We start from the raw sequence: 22,627 nt of genomic DNA on the forward strand, positions 1-22,627 counted from the left end.
GCCTAGAGAAAGCACCTCTTTTACACACCGAGACAGAACCATGAGCTGTCCCGAACTGACCCCTCTCCCTGGTCTTGGCTCGCTTCGTCAGGCTCTGAAAATGATGCTATGGTTCGATTCTATGAAACGCAGGCAGTGCAGTGAGCCCGTTTCAGGGACAGGCTGCAGCAGGCAAACCTATTGCTGAGCAAACGGCCAATTTACTACCAGCGCTGACATCGCTGCCTCGCCCTGATGTTTCCTTTCCGCCTTCTTCGCAGCGCCAGACAACGGCCCCGACCTCTCGCTTACTGCGGCGCCGCGAGAGGCAGCCCCGCCCCCCCGCGGCCCCCGCTGCGCACCGGGCCCGCACCCACGCTCCCGCCCGGCCCGGCCCCGCTCCCGCCCCTCGTGCCCGCCTCCGCTCCCCGGCTCGCGCTCGGAGCTCCAGTGCGGCTGCGCGCCCAGAGTCGCCCTCCGCCGCGGGGGAGTGGGCACGGGCTGTGCGCGTGCGCGCCGGCCAGGAAGCCGGACCGCGGCGCGTGGGGCTGGCGTTGGCATGGCGGAGGCGCGGCCGGGCGCAGGTAGGTGCGGCTGCTGTGCTTGAGACGGCTGTGGGGACGGGGCCGGTGGGGTGAGCTGGGCGTGGAGGGGAGGAGCAGTCACCGCTCCGCAGCGTGGTTGTCGGGCAGAGGGCCGCGGCCGCCGCGGCCGAGCGCTGGCGTGTGGAGGGACGCGGGCTGCGGCACCACCTGTTGCCGCCGCCCCGCCCGCCTCAACTTCGCGGCTCCTGTGGTGCTCAAAATGGCTGGGCTTGCCCTTGCCGCAGGGCGCAATAGGGAAGCTTTGCCTGAGGAGGAACGTACGAACTTCTAGATGTGACAAACGAACTGGAACGCCAGAAAAAAATACAAAGAGCCGGTTGGTTTCTGGAAAACTTACTGCTCTCTATCCACCCGTGCCCGTGAAACACAGCAGAGGTCGGTGCAGCCTGACCACTCTCAGCTCCACGGGCTGCTGTAAAATTGCGGCGTCTCCTGGGGTCTCGCAAGAGTCTAGGAGCAGAGGTTTGGGGTGTGCAGGAGGTGACTGCCTAGAGCAGGTGCCACCTGCCCAGAGTGATCTAGGCAGGGGCTCATGGGTGGAGAGCAACTTAGGCACGCGACCTGGAGTGGAATTGAATGGCAAGAGAGCAAGAAAAGATTTTATTTATTTATTTATTTATTTACTATTATTTATTTGTTTGTTTTTCCCTGCTGGCTTTTATGATGCAGATTCAGATTAACTTCCATTTTACTGGCTATGGCTGCTGAGGAGGAGGGGGACTAGCCTTTCAAGATCCATATTCCAGCCTCACATTTAATGGTGTATCATGTATTATGGGCACTTTACAATAGAATAACCCTTATGTAATTGTGTCTTGAACATGTAACTAGAAATAACGTTGTTACTCAGAGTCATTCATGATATTTAGTGTTTTCATCATGTCGCTTTATTTTCTTGCAGTCTGGGTAGACTTCCTAGGTAATTAATGTCACTTTGGGGTCACTTGATGAGGTAACTAATTTCATTGTTTATAGAGTCATTAGATTTCCACCAGGAAGAATCCTGGACTTTTATGTCTGAGGTGAAGAAGAAAATATGAATCTCCACTTTTGCAGCACCCTGATGTTAATTCAGATTAAGGATGAAAAGGGGTCCACAGCTGCCTGGAACATGGTTCAGAGAGCAGAGACTGATAGTTTCAGTAAAGAGAAGCTGGTGCAGGCAAATGTCTACTTGTCTGTTTATCTTCCATGCTGTCAGGCTGCCAGTCACCTCTGGTCCTGAAACCTTTAGTACAGTATATATGTATTGGAGTAAAGGGTCTTAAATAGGTATAGTGAGCTAAAATTATCTTTAGTGAAAAGCAATAGATTAGTCTGGAGGGTACGCCTTTTCTACATTTGCTTTATAATACTTAAGCTAACACAAATATTTACACATGCCGGTTCTGGAGTTCATTCCTTGTTCTGGTAATATGTACTACGTTATCAAGAATCATCTTACAGGTAAGTTTCAAATTGTGCTTGTGCAGTGTTAGGAAAGGAACTCGCTTTTGCCCTGCAACTTCATGGGCCGAGCGAGTGTAAGATTTTTTGAGAGCTTAAATATGAAAGATATTTCTCCTCTCAGAGTAGACCACAGGAGGCAGTTGAGGTCAAAGAATGACAGTTTTGGGTCACGGCAGATGTGCAGCTGATCCAGGATATTTTGCCAATAGTGAACGAGTATGAGAGACAAAGGGAAAGAATACAAGAAGCAAGGCAACTGTAGAATGATTATTCACATAGATATACCTTTCTAGTTTCCAGCCCTCTCTACTTAGAAAGGACGGGTGGTATTAGTATTTAATAGCCATGAATGGATTTTTTTTCCATAAGTTCCCATAGTTGCTGTTGAATGTAGTTTTCGGATTTTTTGCATTCACAATGACAGCTGGGTCATTATACATGGTACAATGCATCATTAAACTGGAGATACCAAGGAGCTGCTATAAAGCATTGAGTAGCACACTGTAATGGTGAAAAGGAAAGTGAAATCTTACAATACATTTATTCTTCAGATGTGAAATTCATTCTGTAGTAAATACTTCTCTGGGGATGATCAAGCTACTTATGGTGAAGTTGTATTTCTTTCCCATCTTGAAGTGGGCTAGCTAAAACTTCCTGTTCTGTTCAAAATGTGGAAGCACTGATTTTGAACAATAGCATAAAAAGACAAAATGTAGCACCATGCACCAATATACACAGGGGGCTAACTAGTGGGAAAGCAGCTCTACAGACAGGGACCTTGGGGTCCTTGACCATGAGTCAGCAATGGACCCTCTCTGTAAGGAAGGCCAACAGTATCCTAGACTACGTTAGGAGGAGTGTTGCCTGTTTGTCAAGGAGGTGCATCTTCCCCTCTGCTCAGCACTGGTGAGGCCACTCCTGGAGCACTGTGTCCAGTTCTGGGCTCCCCTGTACAGGGAAGACATGGACATACTAGAGAGAGTCCAGGAAAGTGCCATGAAGATGATTAAAATATTGGAGTATCCCTCATATGAGGAGAGGCTGAGAGAGCTGGAACTGTTCAGTCTGGAAAAGTCTCAGAGTGATCTTAGTGCTGTGTACAAATACCTGGTGGTAGGAAGTAAAGAATACAGAGCCAGATTCTTCTCAGTGGTATTAGGTGAAAGGACAAGAAGCAACAGGTACAAATTAAAACACATGAAATTCCATCTGAACATGAGAAAAAGCCTTTTTACTGTGAGGATGGTCATATACCGGAACAGGTTGCTCAGAGAGGTCATGGCCTCTCTGTCCTTGGAGATGTTGAAAACCTGGCTGGACACAGTCGAGGCAACTTGCTCTAGCTGACTCTGTTTGAGCAGGGTATTTGGACTGGATGATCTCAAGAGGTCCCTTTCAACCTCAGACATTCTGTGATTCTATGGTAATGATGATTTTGCATATTAATCTTTCTCTAACAATTTCCGGCAAGATTTGTGGGAAGGGAGCATATATTTTTTTAGATGAGCTACTACGGTTGGAAGAAACAGTAAGTTTTGAGCAGGCAGATTGTTTTGCATGAAAATGGGTTGCACTGCTTGAGTCTTAAAGCCTGAAACAGTGTAACTCCTGTTTAGGAAGAAATCCAACCTTTTGTAAATATGTATTGTCTCTGGAAATGATAGGATGCTGTAGTTGAATACATAAAATGATCAGAGAAGACAGGAAAGATCAAGCTTGGTGTTCTGTGAGAAAGAGGTTTGAAACTCCCAATGCTATGAGGAAAGTCTCTGTTTTGTTTTGTTTTGTTTTTGTTGGGGTTTTTTTGGTTTTTTTTGTTTTTTGGGGTTTTTTTTGTGGTACAGTGTATACAGTGTAATATAGGTACCATAAGACCTGCAGGGAGTGTCTTCCCTGTAACTTGTGTTTTGTGTTCAGCTGACCCAGACATTTATTGTCTATATATATACAGTGCTGACACAAATAGATTGTGTACTCATTATATACTGTCATTTGTTTTAAGGTGGAATAATATGTTATTTTAATTGCTTTAAAACTGAAGACATCTGTCCTGAAATTACTTTTCTCTTCTACTGGGTATCAGTCGATAAACAGTATATATAATCATAGAATATCCTGAATTGGAAGTGACTCACAGGAGTCACTGAGTCCAAATTCTGACTCCACACAGGGCAACCTAAAAGTTAAACCAGCTATCTAAGAGTGTTATCCAAACACTTCTTGAACACTGGAAGGCTTGTGGCCATTAGCACATCCCTAAGAAGCTTTTTCCAGTGCACGACCACCCTCTCAGTAAAGAAATCTTTCCTCATGTCAAGGCCAAACCTCCCCTGCCAGACGCAGCTTTGAGCCATTGCCACACATCCTGGCACTGGGTGCCAGGGAGAAGAGCTCAGCACCTCTCTCTCCACTTCCCCTCATGAGGAAGCTGTAGACAGCAATGAGGTCATCCCTCAGTCTCCTTCTTCAAGCTGAACAAAGCTAATATCCTCAGCTGCTCCTTGTAGGTCATGTCCTCTAGTCCTTTCACCATTTTCATTGCCCTCCTTTGGACACATTCTAATATTTTTGTATCCTTCTTGTATTGTGGAGCCCAAAACTGAGTACAGTACTCAAGGTGATGCTGGTTTTGGTTGAATTTATGGGTATCTCAATAAGAAGTGGTCAATTAAAAGATAAGTGCTTGAAAGACTGGTACTAATCAGTGTTGTTTATTTCCAGTTTTGTATTGATCTGAAGCTTTAGAAGGAAAATAGGAGTTCTTCCAATCTAGGAGATAGAGCTGAATTCATTTAAGAATAAAGAAGTACTACTTCCAACACCTGAGGGGTGACCCTGTGGACTCTTGTACCTAGTATATTTTTTTTCTGTCTGGACTTCTTCAATATGTGTTTTATACTTTCTTGTATTTATTCTTAATTATCAACTTCTTACACTCTCTGCCTAATTAAAGTACATTGTTTAATGGCTCTTCAAACTCTAATTGAATTTAGCTTGCTGAAACTGTGCTAAGAAATGTCACTTGGGCATGATGTCTTTAATTGGCACCTTCAAATGTCATTATTGATGTCTTCATTAGAAAAGTACCCAAGTTATTAAGTTTGGCTGTACTGGTCCCCAAAATAGGCTCTGTTTTTGAAGCAGTGCTTGTACTTATTAAAATGAGATATGTATGTACTAATTTGCTTCATATTTTTAAAGATGTCCTCACCAGATTATTTTTTCTGAAGGATAGTTTACACAGACTAATGAAGTTTGCCAGGCCATTCTGGCTCTGTCCACAGTTAGTGCTGAGATGGTATAATGTGTAATGTTATGGCAGAACAGGCATGAAACCATATGAATTTCATATGCTTGGTTTTAATTTGCATTCAAGCTCTTAGGCATATTAAAATCTGCAATGTAGAGATTGTTTCTAAAGGTACTGTGATTTTCTTTGTTTATTCTATGGAAATACAGGCTGGAATCTAACTCTGGAGTTTCTCATTTTCTTTTTGTGTATGTACACGTAAACACGTCAAAGGAAATAGGAGTCAGTGCTAGCCACTGATTATTGCACTTGTATATGTATTTTGCTGTTTCTAGCCTTGGCAGACAAAAATCAGTTTTAGTAGAATTTACCATGTGTTTGGAATTTTTTTATAATGTAAAAGCTGTCAGTAAGAATAGGAATCATATTCATGGGTGATATAAACAATTCTAATGAATTATTAATATTTTGGAGGTCCTTTTAAATATCTGAATCCTGGTTTCCCATCTGTTTCTTCAAACTTGATAGATTATTTGGAAAGTGCTTTCAAAAATATGACTTCCACAGCTACATTTCAAGGCCTGATTATGCTTCTTGGAGGCTGTGCTCAAAAGTCAATTTGACTGTATTTTGGAAAACCAGCATTTTTAAAACCATTTCCAGCATGTATCTTATGTCAGTATAAGATAGTATGTTTTACTGATGTTCAAAATATACTTACTCATGCTTACTGCATTCATTTGAAAGCCCTCTGTGGCAATTTGTATAATTCGTGCACACATTTTACATGCCACATCTCATAACTGAAGAAACAATGGTCCTTAGAAGTAGAATATACATTTTAGAGGGAAGCTGGGTGATTTTTTTTGGAAAAACATTTTTATTAAACACTAAGAAGCCATTTGGTTTACCTTGTTATATCTATCCATCAGACTTTAAATTTTAGGGTATGCAAAAGAAATCTTAAGCCAACTAATAAAATGGGTTGTTTCAAATAAGATTTGTATGTAATTATAGGATTGCATCGTGTCTTGAAATCAAAATGTGAAACTCTAGTTTAACTAATCTATACTTGAATGACTGCTGTTTACTTTAAAGTGTAAAACTACTGTGGTTTATGTTTGTAGTCCTGTTTATTAGGATAGAATAGAAACTGGCAAAACATTGGAAAAACTGAAAGTAAGTGTAGTTGTGGAAAGTAAAAAGGACAGCTTTATGTTTTGACTTCTTTGCACAGGATACATATGTTAAGATGAGAAAAAATACAATGTTACCAGTGAAGCTGCTTGCAGTCCAAATACTTTTGTATGTATAAGCCTAATATTTTGTATCTACAAGGATCTACATTAATGATAGGGTAGAATAGTTCAGCTGGAAGGTACTTAGAATGATCATTGAGTCTTAACTGCCTGACCACTTTAGGGATGACCAAAACTTAAAAGCGTATTTTTAAGGGCGTGGTCCAAATGCCTTTTAGACACTGACAGGCTTGGGGCATAGGGCTTGACCATCCTCCCAGTGAAGAAATGTTTCCTCCTGTCAAGTCTGAACCTCCCCTGATGGACAGATGCAGCTTTGAGCCATTGCCACATGTCCTGGCACTGGGTACCTGGGAGAAGACCTCAGCACCTCCCCCTATACTTCCGCTCACCTCGAATTAAGATTGATTCTTAATTCAATCCCCAGCTGTTTTGAAAGGCCTCTGTCTTGTGTTCTGATTCTGTTGTCTCAAAATCAGGTTAATATTACAGCTTAAAAACCAAACAAACATGTTGTATTTGTCATTTATATATATAATTATATATAACTATATATGATTGTATATATTGTCTCTGCGAAGGCAAAAAATCAAAGTGATTTCAACTGAGTCTTTTTAAAAACAAGTATGAATTAGTTTTTGCAGTTAAGAACATCCTTAAATATAATTTTAAATTCCTAACTTTTAGTAAGCTTAAAGCTTCCCTTCCACAAAATTGTATGTTATATTCTTTCTTTGATCACTAAATCCCTCATAGTAGTGATGACTGTTCCTAGAAGTTTACGAAGACCCTCTTTCAATTGAAAGTAAATGAAATTCACTGAAAAAAAAATGTTAATGCTTCGAAGTGTTCTGGTTTGTTCTTGTCATAGTTTAGCCCAAACCTCTCCCCGCTACAGCTGGCAACTAAAACCACGTGCTGCTTGCTCACCCCTCTCGTGCACCTGGTGGGATGGCGAAGGAGAATCAGGAAACAAAAGGCAAAACTTGTGCGTTAGGATAAGAACAGTTAAATGGAGCAGTGAAAAAAGGAAACAAAACAAATAAACAATAACAACAACAATGAAAGAATATACAAAGCGATGGATACACAGTGCAATCTCTCACCACGTCATTTCTGATGCTGCAGCTCGCCTCCTCCTGAGCAGCAATTGTGGATTCCCGACAGCAGCCTGCACTGAAACCTCCTCCCCATGTCCCAGACAGCAGCTCGTGCCCGAAACACAGCAGCACTGAACCATGCGGTCCAGAGAGAACCAAGAGTCTTCTGGGCTGCTCTGTTCCCCAGCAGCAAGGGAGAATGATTGCTGCCCTGGCCAGCCCTCCTTTTATAACTGAGCATGATCTTATGTGGTATCAAATACCCCTTTACCTAGTTTCGAGTCAGCTGTCCTGGCTGTCTTGTCCCTCCAGCTACCTATGGAAATTAACCTATCTTGGCTGACCCAGCACACTTCTTCCCTTCAAAATGTTAATTTCCACAATCTTAATTGAAAAGTTATAATATAATAGGCAGTTGAAAGACCAGGTAGCATTAGCCTTTTGGAGAGTCTTATCCTCATAGCCCAACTGCTTTATTGTTTCTTTGAATTTTCCTGAACCAGGAATAAACTGCATCTGCCCTAGGTAACCTACCTGACCTGTAAAGTGGGTACTACCTCTGTGAGAATTTAGAATTCTTTTCTCTTTTTCACACTACTGCGTGAGACTTAACCAATACGCCAAAACCCATTGAACTGTCCCTGGTATTCACCTGATATTTCCTCTTGCAGGCAGGCCCTGCTGGCATGATATGCTATGAAATTCAACAACATAGGATTTCTAATGTGCACCTCGTTCTTTTATCTAGACACACAGAAATGACAGGAGACCTCTCGAATAGAAGAATGGTTCATGTCAATGGCCTCATAACAGAAAAATAATTTTGCAAAGCTGCACTGGGTAGTCTCTCTGCCATTTCATATGTCTATATGTAGAACAGTGTAATCAGAGTTCATGCAAGTATTTACTATTGCTACTTTTTGGCTGATGGATATTGATTTATTTTCAAAGTTCTGTGTAATATTAAAATCTCAGATGTAGACGTATTTAAAGGATACCTTTTTCTTCAGGTTTGTGTATGTATATAAACATGCTAGGAAAAACTCCAGCACATGTTAAACACTGATTATCACGCTTGCATGTCTTGTATATGTACAGGGCTGCTTCAAATGTTTAGTTGTTTTTGGTTTTTTTCACCTTATATTTTTATTTTCTTAACTCTGGGTCATCACAGTCTTTCTCTAAAGATGATAATGAGAAGCACTGTATGATTCAACTCTAGTTTCTGGAAAGTTGTTTGCAGTTGTTCTGCCAAGTGTGGGATTGATTGAACTTCTGGCCCTTTGCTTGTATGCTAATTTTGCTGAAAAGAAACGTTCACTATTTCATAGTCTTGTACCTGTGCTTTTATTTTTTCACTTTTTAGGTGCATTGAACTTCAATCCTGATGCCGCTGATTCCGTTCCAGGAGAAAGACAGCCCACAGATATAAGCTGGGTAAATAAAGATAGGAAAGACTCTAATCAGGATAGAAGTAATTTACCGTTTCCTGGTCTGTCTTCTGAAAGAGCTACAGATTATGAAAGCTCGTCCACAAAGCATTATGGCCTCTGTAATCCAGAAAGTCAGTATGGGAATTCTGAAGACTTCCACCAGTATTTTGGTAGCAGTAAAAGTTTGAAGAATCGCAACTTGCAAAGCCAGAGATGGCACAGATCAAGAAATGATAGCACATGTACTAGAAGTAAGATAAGGCAAAGTGCTGCAGATGCTGCTGCAGGTGCAGGAATTCCAGATACTGCAATAGTACCTGGGAGAAGAGCACCTCCCAAAGGATACAATGACTTTCTGTCCTCAGAGAGTGACAGGGAGGCACCTAATGCAGATAGCAAAGGAGCAAAGCCAAAGAAAACACATCTGATGCATGCATCTGGAAGAGGTTTCAGGGAGAAGGGAAAGCAAGTACATGACCGGGAAAAGAGAGTGAGCTCTAAACAAAAAGCAGAGCTCTTTGAAAATGTTCCATCTTTGGATTTGACTCAGTCTGACTCTTCAGAATCATCTGTTGGAAAGGCATTCTGTGATGCACCTATTGGTGGTGGGGATGAGCAGAAAGGCTACAATTATGTAAACAAAAGATATCCTAGGAAGCCTGTGTGGAATAAACCGCCGGCAGACAAAGAGTGTCAGAAAAGACATGATTCTCACCGGAGTAAAAATACAAAAGTAGGTAAGAAGTCGTCTCTTGTGTATACTCCAAAAGATAAAAATCAGAGGAAGAAAGAACTCTCTGTTCACAAAAATGATGAAAACTTGACCAGTGAAATTAGGCATCAGTTGTCTGATTCTGTCAGATGTAATGGAAGAAAGTTCCTGCTAAAGGGGGATCAGGCACCCACACTTCATTTCAGCTGGACCCAGTACTGGAAAAAGCAAAGTGATGTACCAAAAAACAAAGAAACTCATACAGGTAAGCTTTCTAGACTGTCCTGTCTTGAATAATGTAACTGCCTTCACATTTGACTAGCTGAAGAGACTTGCTATTTCACGTTAGGTCAGTATCAGCTTCAGAGGACAGAATTATATGTAAATGAGTGGTTTCTGAGTGGGGAGGTGTTCTGTAAGCTTACTAGAGAAGAATAGATTCTGTTTGAAGTGAGTTTTGTTTTACTACCAAATTGCAAATGATGGCCTGATCAGGTACCATGTTAAAAACATGTTTGTTGCTGGAGTGGGGAGTAAAATTCTCAGCATCCTGAACAATGGGACTTATGAGGGACAATCCTAAAATGGATCTTTGCAAAACAAGTTTTCTCATGTTTTCTGTAGAAGTCGGAAAATGCCAGACAGGGGAATTGTATTTTGCTCCTAACCGGACTTTTTTCTCTTTACAATGGTAGTATCAAAAGGTAATTAGAAATAGAGAGAGTCTCTCGCTGTTTTTGGAAGTTGAGAATAGGAATGTCCTGTTGACTGTGTAAAGCAGGCCCACAGGTTTTGATTGTCTGAGTGAATTTTGTGCCAACTTATACCATAAGGGACTTAAAGCATTAAATGAAAATCAGCCAAGTCTCTTCAATGCCACAGTACTGGTTTCAGTTTCTGGACAACCTAGGTAGCTTTTTCATTTTAGATAAGCTTAAGTGTGCACTGAGAAAACAGTCTCATGTTACTCGTAGCACCAGCAGAAGCAGTCCTCTTTTCTTTCGGAGACAATAAGGAGAGAGATTTTTTTTTTTAAATCCGTTTCTAGCTGAACAAAGACTAAAAATGATATTTAGTTGGTTTTTACAAAGCATCTCTGCTGCCCAGAATAATAGAGATGGGTAGACTAATTCCTTTTGTTTTAACTGTGGTACTGAGTTTTTTGAAGATTTTGCTTCTTTCTCAGCATCTCTTCTCTCTCATAATTGGGAAGCATAGATAGCTTCAGTCAGAAACTTCATTCCCATAGGAGAAGCTCAAGGATCAAGATCCTCCTCGATCCTTTCTTACTTAAATACATTAAGTTTCATGCTCCTGGGTTCTACTTGAATCATAAAATTACAGATAGCTCGGTCTTTCTCCCAGTGTTATTATTAAATGAAAAACATCACATGCAACAAGCAGGAAGAAAAGTAGTAGTTTTCTACAGGGAACTTAAGGAACTTCCCCCTCCAAAATGACAATCTTTCTTTGCATGCTTTAGTTGGAAGCTCTTTTGGAAACAGTATCTGCCACTGTTTTCTGGGGACTGAGTCTGTGCGTTAAGAGACTGTGCAACTGAGACTGTGAGTTAAAACTATTTATGGGACAGCTATCCTTTCTGAGTACAGTATAGCTTTAGTCTCTTGGAGAAAAGTAGTATGTTTCAGGTGGGGATGATTTCTTTGCAGCAAGTAATATTCATGGGGTACCGAAAGCAGAAATAATTTAATTCTACATCTTGTGGTGCTTGATGCAGGAGGGCTGGGAAAAAAGCTTGAAAGTGCTTTTATCCTATTAAGGAGGGCAAGCAGTGTTAACACTTCCAAATTTCAAGGCATCCATGGGCTTGCTTCCAGTCCTGTGTGATACAAGCACATTTTAAATTGATATTTGTTTTTCTTTTATTATTTTATTTTTTGTCCTTCATTATGAGTTGTAACTTCCCTTGTATTGACACCATCTAAAAATGGTACATTTTTGTACTTTACACTTGTAATTAAGATATTTTAAAATTCTGTGGGCACAGATCGAATAGCATTTCTAAGGTGTATTTGGTAGCCTTACCTTGATGAGAATTAATCTGGCAGAACTGGAGTTATGTGTTGCCTTTGTTATAGTTGCACATCTATGTTTTTCATGTGGAGCTCTTGCTTTATTTTCAAAGTAGTTTTTCACATTCTTTCATATGGCTTAAAAAGCCCTGTAGTTTGACTGTTGTTTCCCAGTCATTCTACTCCTAAAGGAGTCAGTTTATGAGGAGCTTATTTCCATAATCCGGGTACTTTACTGTTAATATTTGTTGTGTGGTCTTCCAGGAATACTTGAGGATGGGAACTGATTTTGGCTGAAACTTCTGTAGTTAAAAGCTTTAATTTTTCTGGCTTAAGCTTTAAGCAAAGATAAATTTCCCATGTAAAGTGATTAGTAAAATCTCAAACTTTTGCCAAGCTTAAAACTATTAACTAATTTATAAGATCAGAATGATTGCTCTTCATCAATGGGAATTACTGTTGCCACATTTGTGGGAGTCTCATACTCCCTCTCCCTGCTCTGAAACTGGAGAAATGCATACCGAGTATCAAACTGGAATCTTCCTGGAGTAAACTAGTACCTTGCTTATAGGCACACAGGAAAAATAAGTTCTGTTATAATTTAAATGAAATCTTGGGATTTTGTTTCTCAGCTGGTATTTCATGTACAAGTAATATATTTTATTTGCAGGGTCATTGATTGAACAGCTGACCACAGAGAAGTACGAATGCATGGTATGCTGTGAAGTGGTCCGAATAGTAGCCCCAGTGTGGAGCTGTCAGAATTGTTACCATGTGTTCCACCTGAATTGCATTAAGAAGTGGGCACGATCACCAGCTTCACAAGCTGAAGGTTGGTATTCGCTATTGCACACACTTTCTCAGATACATATAATAACAAAGTTCATGTGTTTCTTATTTTGGAAAACTACTTACATGTATTATTTAAGGTAACTAGTAAGCTGTAAACAAAGCAAGTTTTAAATAAAAAAATGTGGGTTTTTTCAGGGTTCTTTCGATGCTTTGTATAATCCTTCCAACTATTTTGATTCTTTCTAGTAATCTAGCTAAAACTCATTTTCAGGTTTGGGTATGTAAGCATAAGATCACTCAACCCAGTGCATCAAGATGCAAAGCTCTGGCTGTGTGAGACGTCTCATCTTCTCTCATCTGTGCTTGACTGAGCAGTTGAATAGAAGAAGCACTCCAAGCATTAGTTGTCTGATTTTACTCACCCACTTCTTAGTTCTGTTCTCAGATGAAGTATTCCTGAAATCCATCACTGATGCCACACAGTGAAATGAAATTCAGAGAAGACAGAAAGCTTCTGCCTTTGTCATTAGCTTAAACAGTTTCGGATTCTTTGTGTTATACCACTTTTTGAAACTCCTATACCACTACATTCTGCCCTTTGAATGCTTTGGTGTAAGGTAAGGCTGAAGTGCAGCCTTTTTGCTATGTTCAGTTCTGTGATGTAGACACACTGAAGACTGTGATGTAAATCTTGAAATACGGTTATTTTTTTCTGTACCTTGCTTATTTAGCATTTACCATTCTTCATATTTCTTCCTCTCTGGGCAGATTGACGAAATATAGTCTGTCAGCTACTTCCAGATATTTGAGAGAAGTTCTTATAGACTGTAAATCTCTTGCAGAAAGGATTGGTTCCAAAGTTATTGGATTTCTGAAGATGCATAGGCAGACTTCTGGGTAGGGCTGATCATGCTTCGTGCTGACAGTAGAAAGCAAGTTACAAATATCAGCACAAGATTTGAAACATAAAGGCGTTGGAATGTTTGAGAAGGGAACAGATTTTTTGAGTGAGACTGAGATCCCAAGCCAAACTGAGAGGGACTGCTGAGAACCTTTATCTCCTAGCTGTTTTTCTGTCATCTTCTTTGGATCTGATTTATCTCCCTGAAACAGCTTACTGCTTGATCAAGAGAGTATCTGCTTGTGTAATGGAGGTTTTGCATATCTGTCTAGACAATGACCTTAGATGCCTGAATCCTAACAGCATTTCAAATAGCCATATTTTTTGGCCATTTGCTTTCCTCGTAAGAATTTGTGGACGAAATATGTTACTGTATCTTGTGTATGAGAGAACTTGAGCTAATTGTTATATGAATTTAAAGGTCATGGCCTCAGTAGAACTGATTCCGTAGCTCCAGTAAGGACACTGATGCATATTGCTTGACTTGGAAGGCTCTGCTACCCTGTCTTGATTAGAACTGCTGAGTGTATTTTTTTATGGTAGTTTTTCAGCTTAGAGACTAGTTTTCAGGCTTTGTATAATATCGAGGAATTCACTAGAGCCCTGGCAGTTTCTTTTCTACCAGAAGAGAAGTAGAACACTATGTAATTTACCTAACTCAATAATTCACTGTTTTTCTGTAAGAGGAAAAAAGCCTGTTTTTTTCTGTAAGAGGAAAAAAGCCTGGTGTTTTTTCTAGACGTGATTTCACGAAATTGAGAAGATTTAAAGTAATGTTATAGTGAATTCCAGAAAATCTTATATAATCTCAGCACCAAAACGTTTCACTGCTACATGTTATGTCCAGCCTAGTGAGAATATTTTGTTTGTAAGATCGGTTTCAAGCGTTCATTCTTTTATGTTTATGAAGCAATTGAATATTTCGGTGAGAATGTCCCTCCATTTGAGGCCTTACAGCAGCTTTTATTTCTATGGCACATAGTAGGAGTCTGAAAGTACGTACGTGTACGTAATTTCTCACGTTTTTTTGTGATCACAACATTGCATCTGAGAAGTCCTGAATACTTGGATGACATAGATAACATCCTTGGTGAGGTATCTTCTCACATAGTTCCATCTTCCATCTTCTGCTTCCAAATGAGCTAGTGGACTGTACCAATCCAATATTGGACTCTAAGATGGCTTATGAGTTTCAGTGGTCAGAATATGAAGCTACTTGCCTTTTTTTTTTCTTTTTTTTTTTTTCTCCTTTTTCCTTCCCCCCGCCAAGTCACGCAGTTCGAGGCTGAATCCATTGTGTGTGCTTTCAATATTACATAAATGTCACTTTTTTACTGGGACAAAAGCTTTTGATTGTGACTAGCTGAGAAGTCAAAGCAATAATTTATTCTGATACAGATTATCTCATTGGAGAACTGCATAAGACCTTTTAGAAATAGGAATGTGAAACTGCCCATGGTGATTCTACAGGGTATTTCAAAAAGATGGACCCAATTTCAAAGCAGTTGCAGGGTCACCATCTTGTGAACGACTGGTGCTAGAGGCTGCTTGTGCTCTTGGAAAGGCATCTACCAGTAATCATTTGTAACTGCCCCACACTTTCAAGTGGTAAGAGTTTCATTCATGGGTAGTTCATGGTTACAGAGATACAGAGATTTCAAATTGGGTCCATCCTTTTGAAACACCTTGTATACTGCTTTGAAATTGGGTCCATCTTTTTGAAACACTATGTACTATATTTTACTAGAGTTGAAGTGACTGAAATCTTTTATTTGGAGTTCTTTTTATGTACCTAGCATTGTATATATGTTGAAAATTCCTGCTGTACTGCTGCCTTTGGAAATGTAGCCTTTTAGCATTCCCTATTCCAGTGTTTGGATCTTTTCTTATGTAATCGCCTATGAGTCATCTAGGCAAGCATGTAAAGAGGAAAGTTGCTTGTCTAAAACTGCACATTTCCTAGTCTGTATGTATAATTCCCAGCTCTTTCTACTCGAGGTTCTTTTGAAGAGATCATTTGCTGTGCCATTATCACAACAGATATGCAATAGGAAGGGGCAGGCTTCTGGGCATGCTACCACAGATAAAGATTTTTGTGACTCAAAGTGCTGCAAGTAGGGACACTTTCAATATGAAAGTGTATGGAAAAAAATTGGTAAATAATTACAAGTAAGGAATCTCTTGATCCTAGGAGGAGGGAGAGTATAGCAAGTACTAAAAGAATCTCTAGTAAACAGGAGTGAGGTGCATTGATTTTGCTTAGACAACTGTCCTTTTGGTGCCTTTGGTTGGAATTCTACCTACTTCTCTCCTTTTCATGAGAAGATTCACAAGAGTGGAATGTTCATTCTATAGGGTCATCCTCATTCTCACTTTCTTCAGTAATCAGGATTTGTAAGGAGTGGTTCTGTAGCCACTCCTTACAATGCGGATGTCAGGAGTCATCCTACTATCATACTGTAATTGCTTCTGAATCCATGAAGAAAACTTTGATTTCTTGTATTTTTGGAGGAAGGCAACTGTGCATGTTCCATGTGGGTGGACCTACATGAATGTAGTTATGTCTTAGAGGAGCAAAGGATAATCAGTGATTAAGAAGACCAAAATATATCTTGAAAAGCTGTTTTGCTTGGTAAAGGGCTCCTATTTTACAAGGTCCTTCACTGTACTCCAGAGAAACTGTTGCTTGTAGAGGAGTAGGCATCCTGCTCTGGGAGAAATGTTGATAGGAGAGGCCAACTTGAAGAATAATGTCCTAGTCAATAGCTCGGTATTGTCACCTTTAAATTAATAAAAGTAGATTATAGTGGTTTGTATAGCACTAATTTATTCTGGATGTGAAGCAGTACTAAATTGGTCTTGTACAAGACATGTAAACTCATAACATGAGAGGATAATGAAAAGGAAAATACAGGTGGTACTTAAGAATGTAGGTAATTATATTTTTCTCACCAATTTCCCACACTTTGTTTTTTTTTCTCACATCTTTAGATATGGTGAACAATCTATATTATAGTAGAAAGTCTTATAACAGGGTACATGATAATAGAAAAAGTGCAATTTAAAAATGTGGTTTTGCCTCATATATACAGTTGGAGTCTGGTAAGGTGAAGTACTGCTGCTGTGTTTATCTTGATACTGTATAAAATGAACTTTTATTAACATGCTTTCTCACCACTTCTGAGTAAATGGAAAAACTTGGTTTGGTTGCAGCCGTGGTAAGAAACAAGTTGTGAACACTTATTCTAGGTTTGCCAATTAGCTCCTTTATTTACTTCAAGCCTTTTTTATCTTTAATTACAGATGGTAATAGTGGTTGGAGATGTCCAGCTTGTCAGAATGCTTCTATGCAAGTTCCCAAAATTTACACTTGTTTCTGTGGTGAGTTACTTGCTTGCTTTTGCAAAGAAAAACAATTTTGTAATTTTGTTTGTTTCTTTTTTTTTTTTTTAATTTGAATTCCAATATTGCTGCTTGTTTGCCTACATCCCTGAAATTTAACCCCATTTAAAACTTTATTGACACTGGAAAGTGGCTGTGCAGAGAATCAGACATATGTTGCTTAAAACATTTAAAAAATGAAATACTAAATCATGTGGTAAATATTTTCATACCATTATGCAGAAACAATGATTTTCATGGAATAATGATAGAATTGGGCTGCTATGAGAAATGAATTACATTACTAAGTTGCATATTTGCAAATAAATTTTGTTTGGGATTTACACTTCTGAAATTTGTGTTGATTTCACATAGCTTCCCCTTCCTTAAGTCATAGTCACTAGAAAATTTCACCTTGCTTTCTACAAAACAGAATATTCTGGAATTGAGATAGGAACTGGGAGTCAGTTAACTTTCCCTAAGGAAACTAGACTCATGCTGTAATAGGTAAAAATTTTACCTAAAGTTTTTTTTATCTAAATGTGTCAGTGAGTCAGTTAAGAATGCAGGTAAGAGATGTTTTTTTGTATGACAATGTGCAAAATCTTACGAGAATAGGGATAATAATTCAGTTAGAATGAATGTTTGATTCCAAATGAAAAGACAGGTTGTCCATCTGTTAAATAGGAAAGAAATTCTGCCTAGGCTTAAAGACTTTTTCATAGTTTTGGGAGATCTACAGTAGGAGCCTGTAGTTGTCCACAGCACCAAGTGGGAAGATTTTAATCTTCTATAGATAATTTTACCTTAGTGATATGGCATTTGGACATCACCAGTTGCTTATGCAAAGCTATTTTCTATTTGATGCAAAATACTGATGATGTGTTTTGTGATGAAGGGTGGGTTTTTTCACTGTTCTATGAGGAAATTCCTGGCTTATTTCAATTCCGAATCTTGTCATTTTCAGGGTTTTCCTCGGTATTTAACTAGTTTAATTGAAACTCAAGTGAATAAATGCCATCCGTGGTGTTCATTCATGTTTTCCTAACTTGCTATTTGTGGAATATATGAAAGTATGTTAAAAGAGTTAAAATTATCTGTGTCACCAAAAATACATTTTCTTGGTGTTTTTAATTGTTGCAACTCAAATTTGTAACCTTGCCTGAGTTGCTTCATTGCTAATTTAATTCCACTCTTGCGGAGAGCCAGATTAGGTCTGCATGTGTTAACCATGGCAATTAACTTGAACCCTGATGATCATCTCATGCACTTGGAGCTATGAGATTTCTTAACAGTATGTCAGATTAATTATTATAAAATATGGTTTCAGTGCTTATATGAAATGCAGAATACTTGAAGCTAACATACTGGATTTATCACTTCTTTTTCAAGACTTCCTGCTGTATTCATCAAAATGCCAGACTTGAATGTTTAGATTTATGTCAAGTCTGGTTCTTTTTAGAGAAGTGACTTTTATAATTTGCCCGGTTATTTAATTCTGCCCCTATTCTCCATCACCTTACCAGCTAGGTGCTGTTTTCTGGGAATGTTTGTGGGTTTTTTGTTTGTTTGGGGTTTTTTTGTATGTGTGGTGGTGGGTTGGTGGTTTGGTTTTGGTTTTGGTTTTTTTTTTTGTTGGTTGGTTGTTGTAGGGTTGGTTTGTTTGGTTTTTTTAATTCTTCTGTGTTGAGGTAGCAAGGGAGTATCACCCTTTAATTTTCTTACCTGCTATGCAGCCTAACAAAGTAAAGGGGGCCTTTAATTTTCCTATATTTCAGCAGTTTAATTTAATTTAAAATACCAGCTACTTAAGTGCTTGCTGAGAGCATAGAAGGAAAGAATCTTCTGGAGGTTGATATTCCAGTGGCACATACTTTCAAAGAAGTTGAGTATATATCAGCACTGAAAGCTGAGAAAAACATAAAACATTTGTGTCGTTTTGTTTTTCAAAGACAACTACTGTCAGTATTGAAAATACAGCTTTTTAAATTTTTTTTTGGTATGGTGTATTTCCCACATTCAGTATTGTATTCGAGACAATAAATACATTTCTGTCTTTGGCGTTGTTTAGGTAAGGTGCACAATCCTGAATGGAATAGAAATGAAATCCCACATAGCTGTGGGGAACTTTGTGGAAAGAAGAGACAGTGTTTGGACTGTCCCCATCTTTGTAACATGTAAGTAAATGTTTATGATATGAATATTGAAATGATCTAGAGAGAACTTCTGAAGACTGTATTTGGATATTTTTTGACTACAGGATGTGCTTAGAGGTGTATTTGGTTTATAGTTCAACTAAAGCCTGGAAGAAATGGAGGCTGTTTGTGTTTGTATATCTAAAGTGAGTTCATATGAGAGAATGAACACTAGATCAGCAGCAATAGTTGTAGCAGCATTTCCATCATACTTTAGGAACTGAACCAGCTGCCTGACTTGCTTTCCAGAACTTTCATTGAAGTAGAGAAATAACAGTGAATAGAAATAATTTAAAACGTGTATCCAGTGGTCCACCATATGTTTAGATGCTGCTTTTCATGTAGTAGTGTTTGTATATCTTAATCTACAAGCAGTGGCACTTGGTAAAACTGAAGGATCGCCTTTATCCTTTGTTTCTTTTTGTTTTCTTTGGCTCGTAAACTGTTGAGAATAAGAGGACATTGTATGTATTTATCCATTTGTTGAGACCACCAGGTGTTTCAACGAGAATCCCTCATGGAGATCTTAATCAGTATTCGTAACTCCGATTGTTTTTGCTAACGTTTATTGGTAAAATTCAACTAAAAGAGGCAAAGAAGAGCAATTTTGTTTTCAATTTTGGGTGCTTTCCATTAGATCTTTTTTTAGCAGTGTGGTAGTATTATATTGGTAAGGTTAAGAGCATTAGATGAGCTTTTTCGATGGCCAAAGTGTTAGGGAAGTTCCTTTTCCCTAGTTTTCCCATAGCAGTATATTCCCCGCTGTCTTTAACTATATACTATGCACGCTTTACACTGATCAGGCCATGTAATGCCCCTTTAATTTGTGTGCCTTACACCGATCAGACCACGCACTCCCTCCTTTGTATGTGTATGATTTACGCTGCCGCGCACCTGTGAACAAGCTGCAGCAGTACTTTCACTAAATCTGCTCTGGGAATTTTAGCATTTACCCTTCAGTGCCTCCTGCTCTCCAAGGGTCCCAGGTGAACTCACCTTGCTAGTCAAATTATGTGGTGTTCCTAGTGTATCTGGCTTCATTTTCCATGTATGGAAGTTGAACCATAATGCCTTTTCATATTTGTGTTTTGAGAAATTTTTAATAGTCAGAAGCAATTGTTTCTGTTCTTGGTACACAATCAAAAACTTCAGTCATTTCAACGAATAGATTGTCATCTTACAATTTTTCCAAGATTTACTAGAACTCAGAACTTTACTAGAACTTTACTCTGAACTTTTTATTTAATGTATTCAGTTTTTCTTTACACTTTAATACTTCTTTCTGACACATGAAAATATTATATTCAGTTTCTTTTCAGAGTATCCTTTCAGTGCTATAGCTGTTTTCTTAATTCTTCATCATACTAGGTCCTTGTCGCTGTGGTTTGCAGGGTAAAACTGAAACACAGATTAGCTTTTAGACTGCACTTGTTGATGTAGCTGATATCTTGATTCAGCAGAACACCAATTCTCATGAAGGCCAGGTACTGACAGCCATCTCAGGAGAGGAGCATGTCCATGGAGGACTTTTTGCCCAGTCAAAAATAATTAGATTCCTTAACTGCTGTGAGAACTCCCCAAGTGCAATTAACAAACTTTCCTATAGTGCTTGGAAGAAACAGCTTTTCCTCTTCTTTCCTGTTCCAGTCTACAGCAGAGGCTCAGTCTCTGGCATTCTCTTTTGGGAAGTCTTCTGAACAGTGGTGACAATATTGTGCGTATTGCAAGCTATGAATTCATAGTATCATGTTTTTCTGTCCAGTTTTGCTCTTTTCTGCCTTTCCTGATCCCTGCTCTAGTGCTTATTTAACTCTTCATCGTGCCATAAAACTGACCTATTAAAGAGGGAGGGTTGTGCTTTCTTTGGTCATTTGTTTTTTGGTTTTGTTTTTGGTGGTGTGTTTTTATGTTGATTTGTTTATCATGTAATTGCTTAGCTTTACTGTTGCAACTGGCATAAGTTGGGTGATAGGTTAGGCCTTGTCAGCTGGGAGGAGGGATAGAGGAAGAAGGGAGCCACACTGCTGTTGACAAACTGCTGACATAACTCAATTATATTGCGTATGACTATAGTAACTGGTGTACTAATTATTGCTTGCGTAGTGGTTGTACTTGGGGAATTTAGTAGTTACTCTGTTTATGAGGTGTTTTTGTGTTTGGTGTGTTGTTGGTTGGTTTGGTTGTTTTTTTTTTTTTTTTCTTATTTGTCTAGAACATCTGTGCTGGTCAGTCCTGACCAATAATAATTGTTCCACATGAGAGTTGCTATTTTTGCAAAGGAAGGGTACTGAGAGCTGGTGAAGGAAGAGGGCTGACAAGTTAACTAAGTATAATTTCCACAAACCTGGGTTTGTATGTGCCCAACAGAGGTCTTATATGCAGATAGGGACCATCTAGTGTTTCTTGAAGTAGGAGGTGAGATCTGATAATCCAGTAAAGGACTGGCATTGATGACACTCAGAGGAAATTGCACTTGATGGTAAGAAAGAAAACTGAGGCAGACTTGCTGCATCGCCCACACATTACCTTACAGGAAGAGGAACAGGTCTTAACTGGTGTCATTAGAAATACTGAGTTCAAAGATTAAGCTGCCAACTCAAAAGAAGAAATTCCTAGAGAAGTTTTTGTCTCTAATCTATTTAAGATCACTGAAGAAAGAAATGTATTAATGTTTTGGACATGTGATTTTATTTTGAGTGTTATCAGTGATGAACATGGTTGAGTTGATGCATGTATGCTGGTGAAAAGCAAAATATGAAATGTGTTAGTAGCACTTACTGTTGATTTGACTGACAGCAGCAGGAATACTGAAGTTTTCCTTGAGTATCAATGACAGTTGAGACTGATGCAACTGTAGTAATGCAGTATTTTTTTCTGCTTTTATACTCTGCAGGAGCATAGGTGTTCTGATAATGCACTGTGGATTAGATCATGGTGGACTGTTTCTCTGGGAGTATAGTAAAACTAAAATTAACTTTACAATTTTGTTTGCTTTTTTGACTTACTTTTAAGCCTGTGCCATCCAGGACCTTGCCCTTCATGCCCAGCCTTTGTGACAAAAACATGTGAATGTGGACAAACAAGGTGAGAATGCTTCTATTATACAAACAAAATAGTTTATTAAAAGTTTATATAATAATTTTTTTTCTTATAGTTTATTAAAAGTTTGAAGAACAAAGTTTATTCTGATCTATAACTTTTATTTGTGCACTAAAATAATCTGGAGAATTTTATATTTTATAGAAATGCAGTTATTTTTAATCTTTTAAGAAAAATAAAAGTAATTTTAAAAGATTTGTCTGTGTTAAAATCAATTGATGGTACATGTAGCTGAGTTGCCCATACAGTCTGTGAGTTGATTTGATTTTGAAATCCTATTCTAGTATTTATTTGATTTTGTAGAAGACACAGAGAAGAAAGTAGAAAAAGGTTCACACCTTTTCTATATGAATGGAATGTAATCTGGAGTTAATCCATTCCAGAAATAATAATTTCAAAAATACCATGTACGTTTCTGGGAAGCTGTACCACTAGCGAG

General features: G+C 38.9%; 1 protein-coding gene across 1 annotated transcript in view; it reads left to right on the forward strand.

Moving 5' to 3' along the window:
* Positions 1–468: 468 nt before the first annotated feature.
* NFX1 (nuclear transcription factor, X-box binding 1) overlaps positions 469–22,627 on the forward strand; it is a 62,313-nt gene continuing 40,154 nt past the window's right edge. The window contains exons 1-6 of the mRNA XM_065628746.1: positions 469–563; positions 9,009–10,052; positions 12,491–12,652; positions 16,817–16,894; positions 18,966–19,071; positions 22,102–22,173. Coding sequence (XP_065484818.1) covers positions 539–563; positions 9,009–10,052; positions 12,491–12,652; positions 16,817–16,894; positions 18,966–19,071; positions 22,102–22,173 — 1,487 coding nt within the window. The 5' untranslated portion in view covers positions 469–538. The remainder of the gene's footprint in view (positions 564–9,008; positions 10,053–12,490; positions 12,653–16,816; positions 16,895–18,965; positions 19,072–22,101; positions 22,174–22,627) is intronic.

This window comes from Caloenas nicobarica, chromosome 2, assembly GCF_036013445.1.
Source record: "Caloenas nicobarica isolate bCalNic1 chromosome 2, bCalNic1.hap1, whole genome shotgun sequence".
In the NCBI taxonomy this organism is placed as follows: Eukaryota; Metazoa; Chordata; class Aves; order Columbiformes; family Columbidae; genus Caloenas; species Caloenas nicobarica.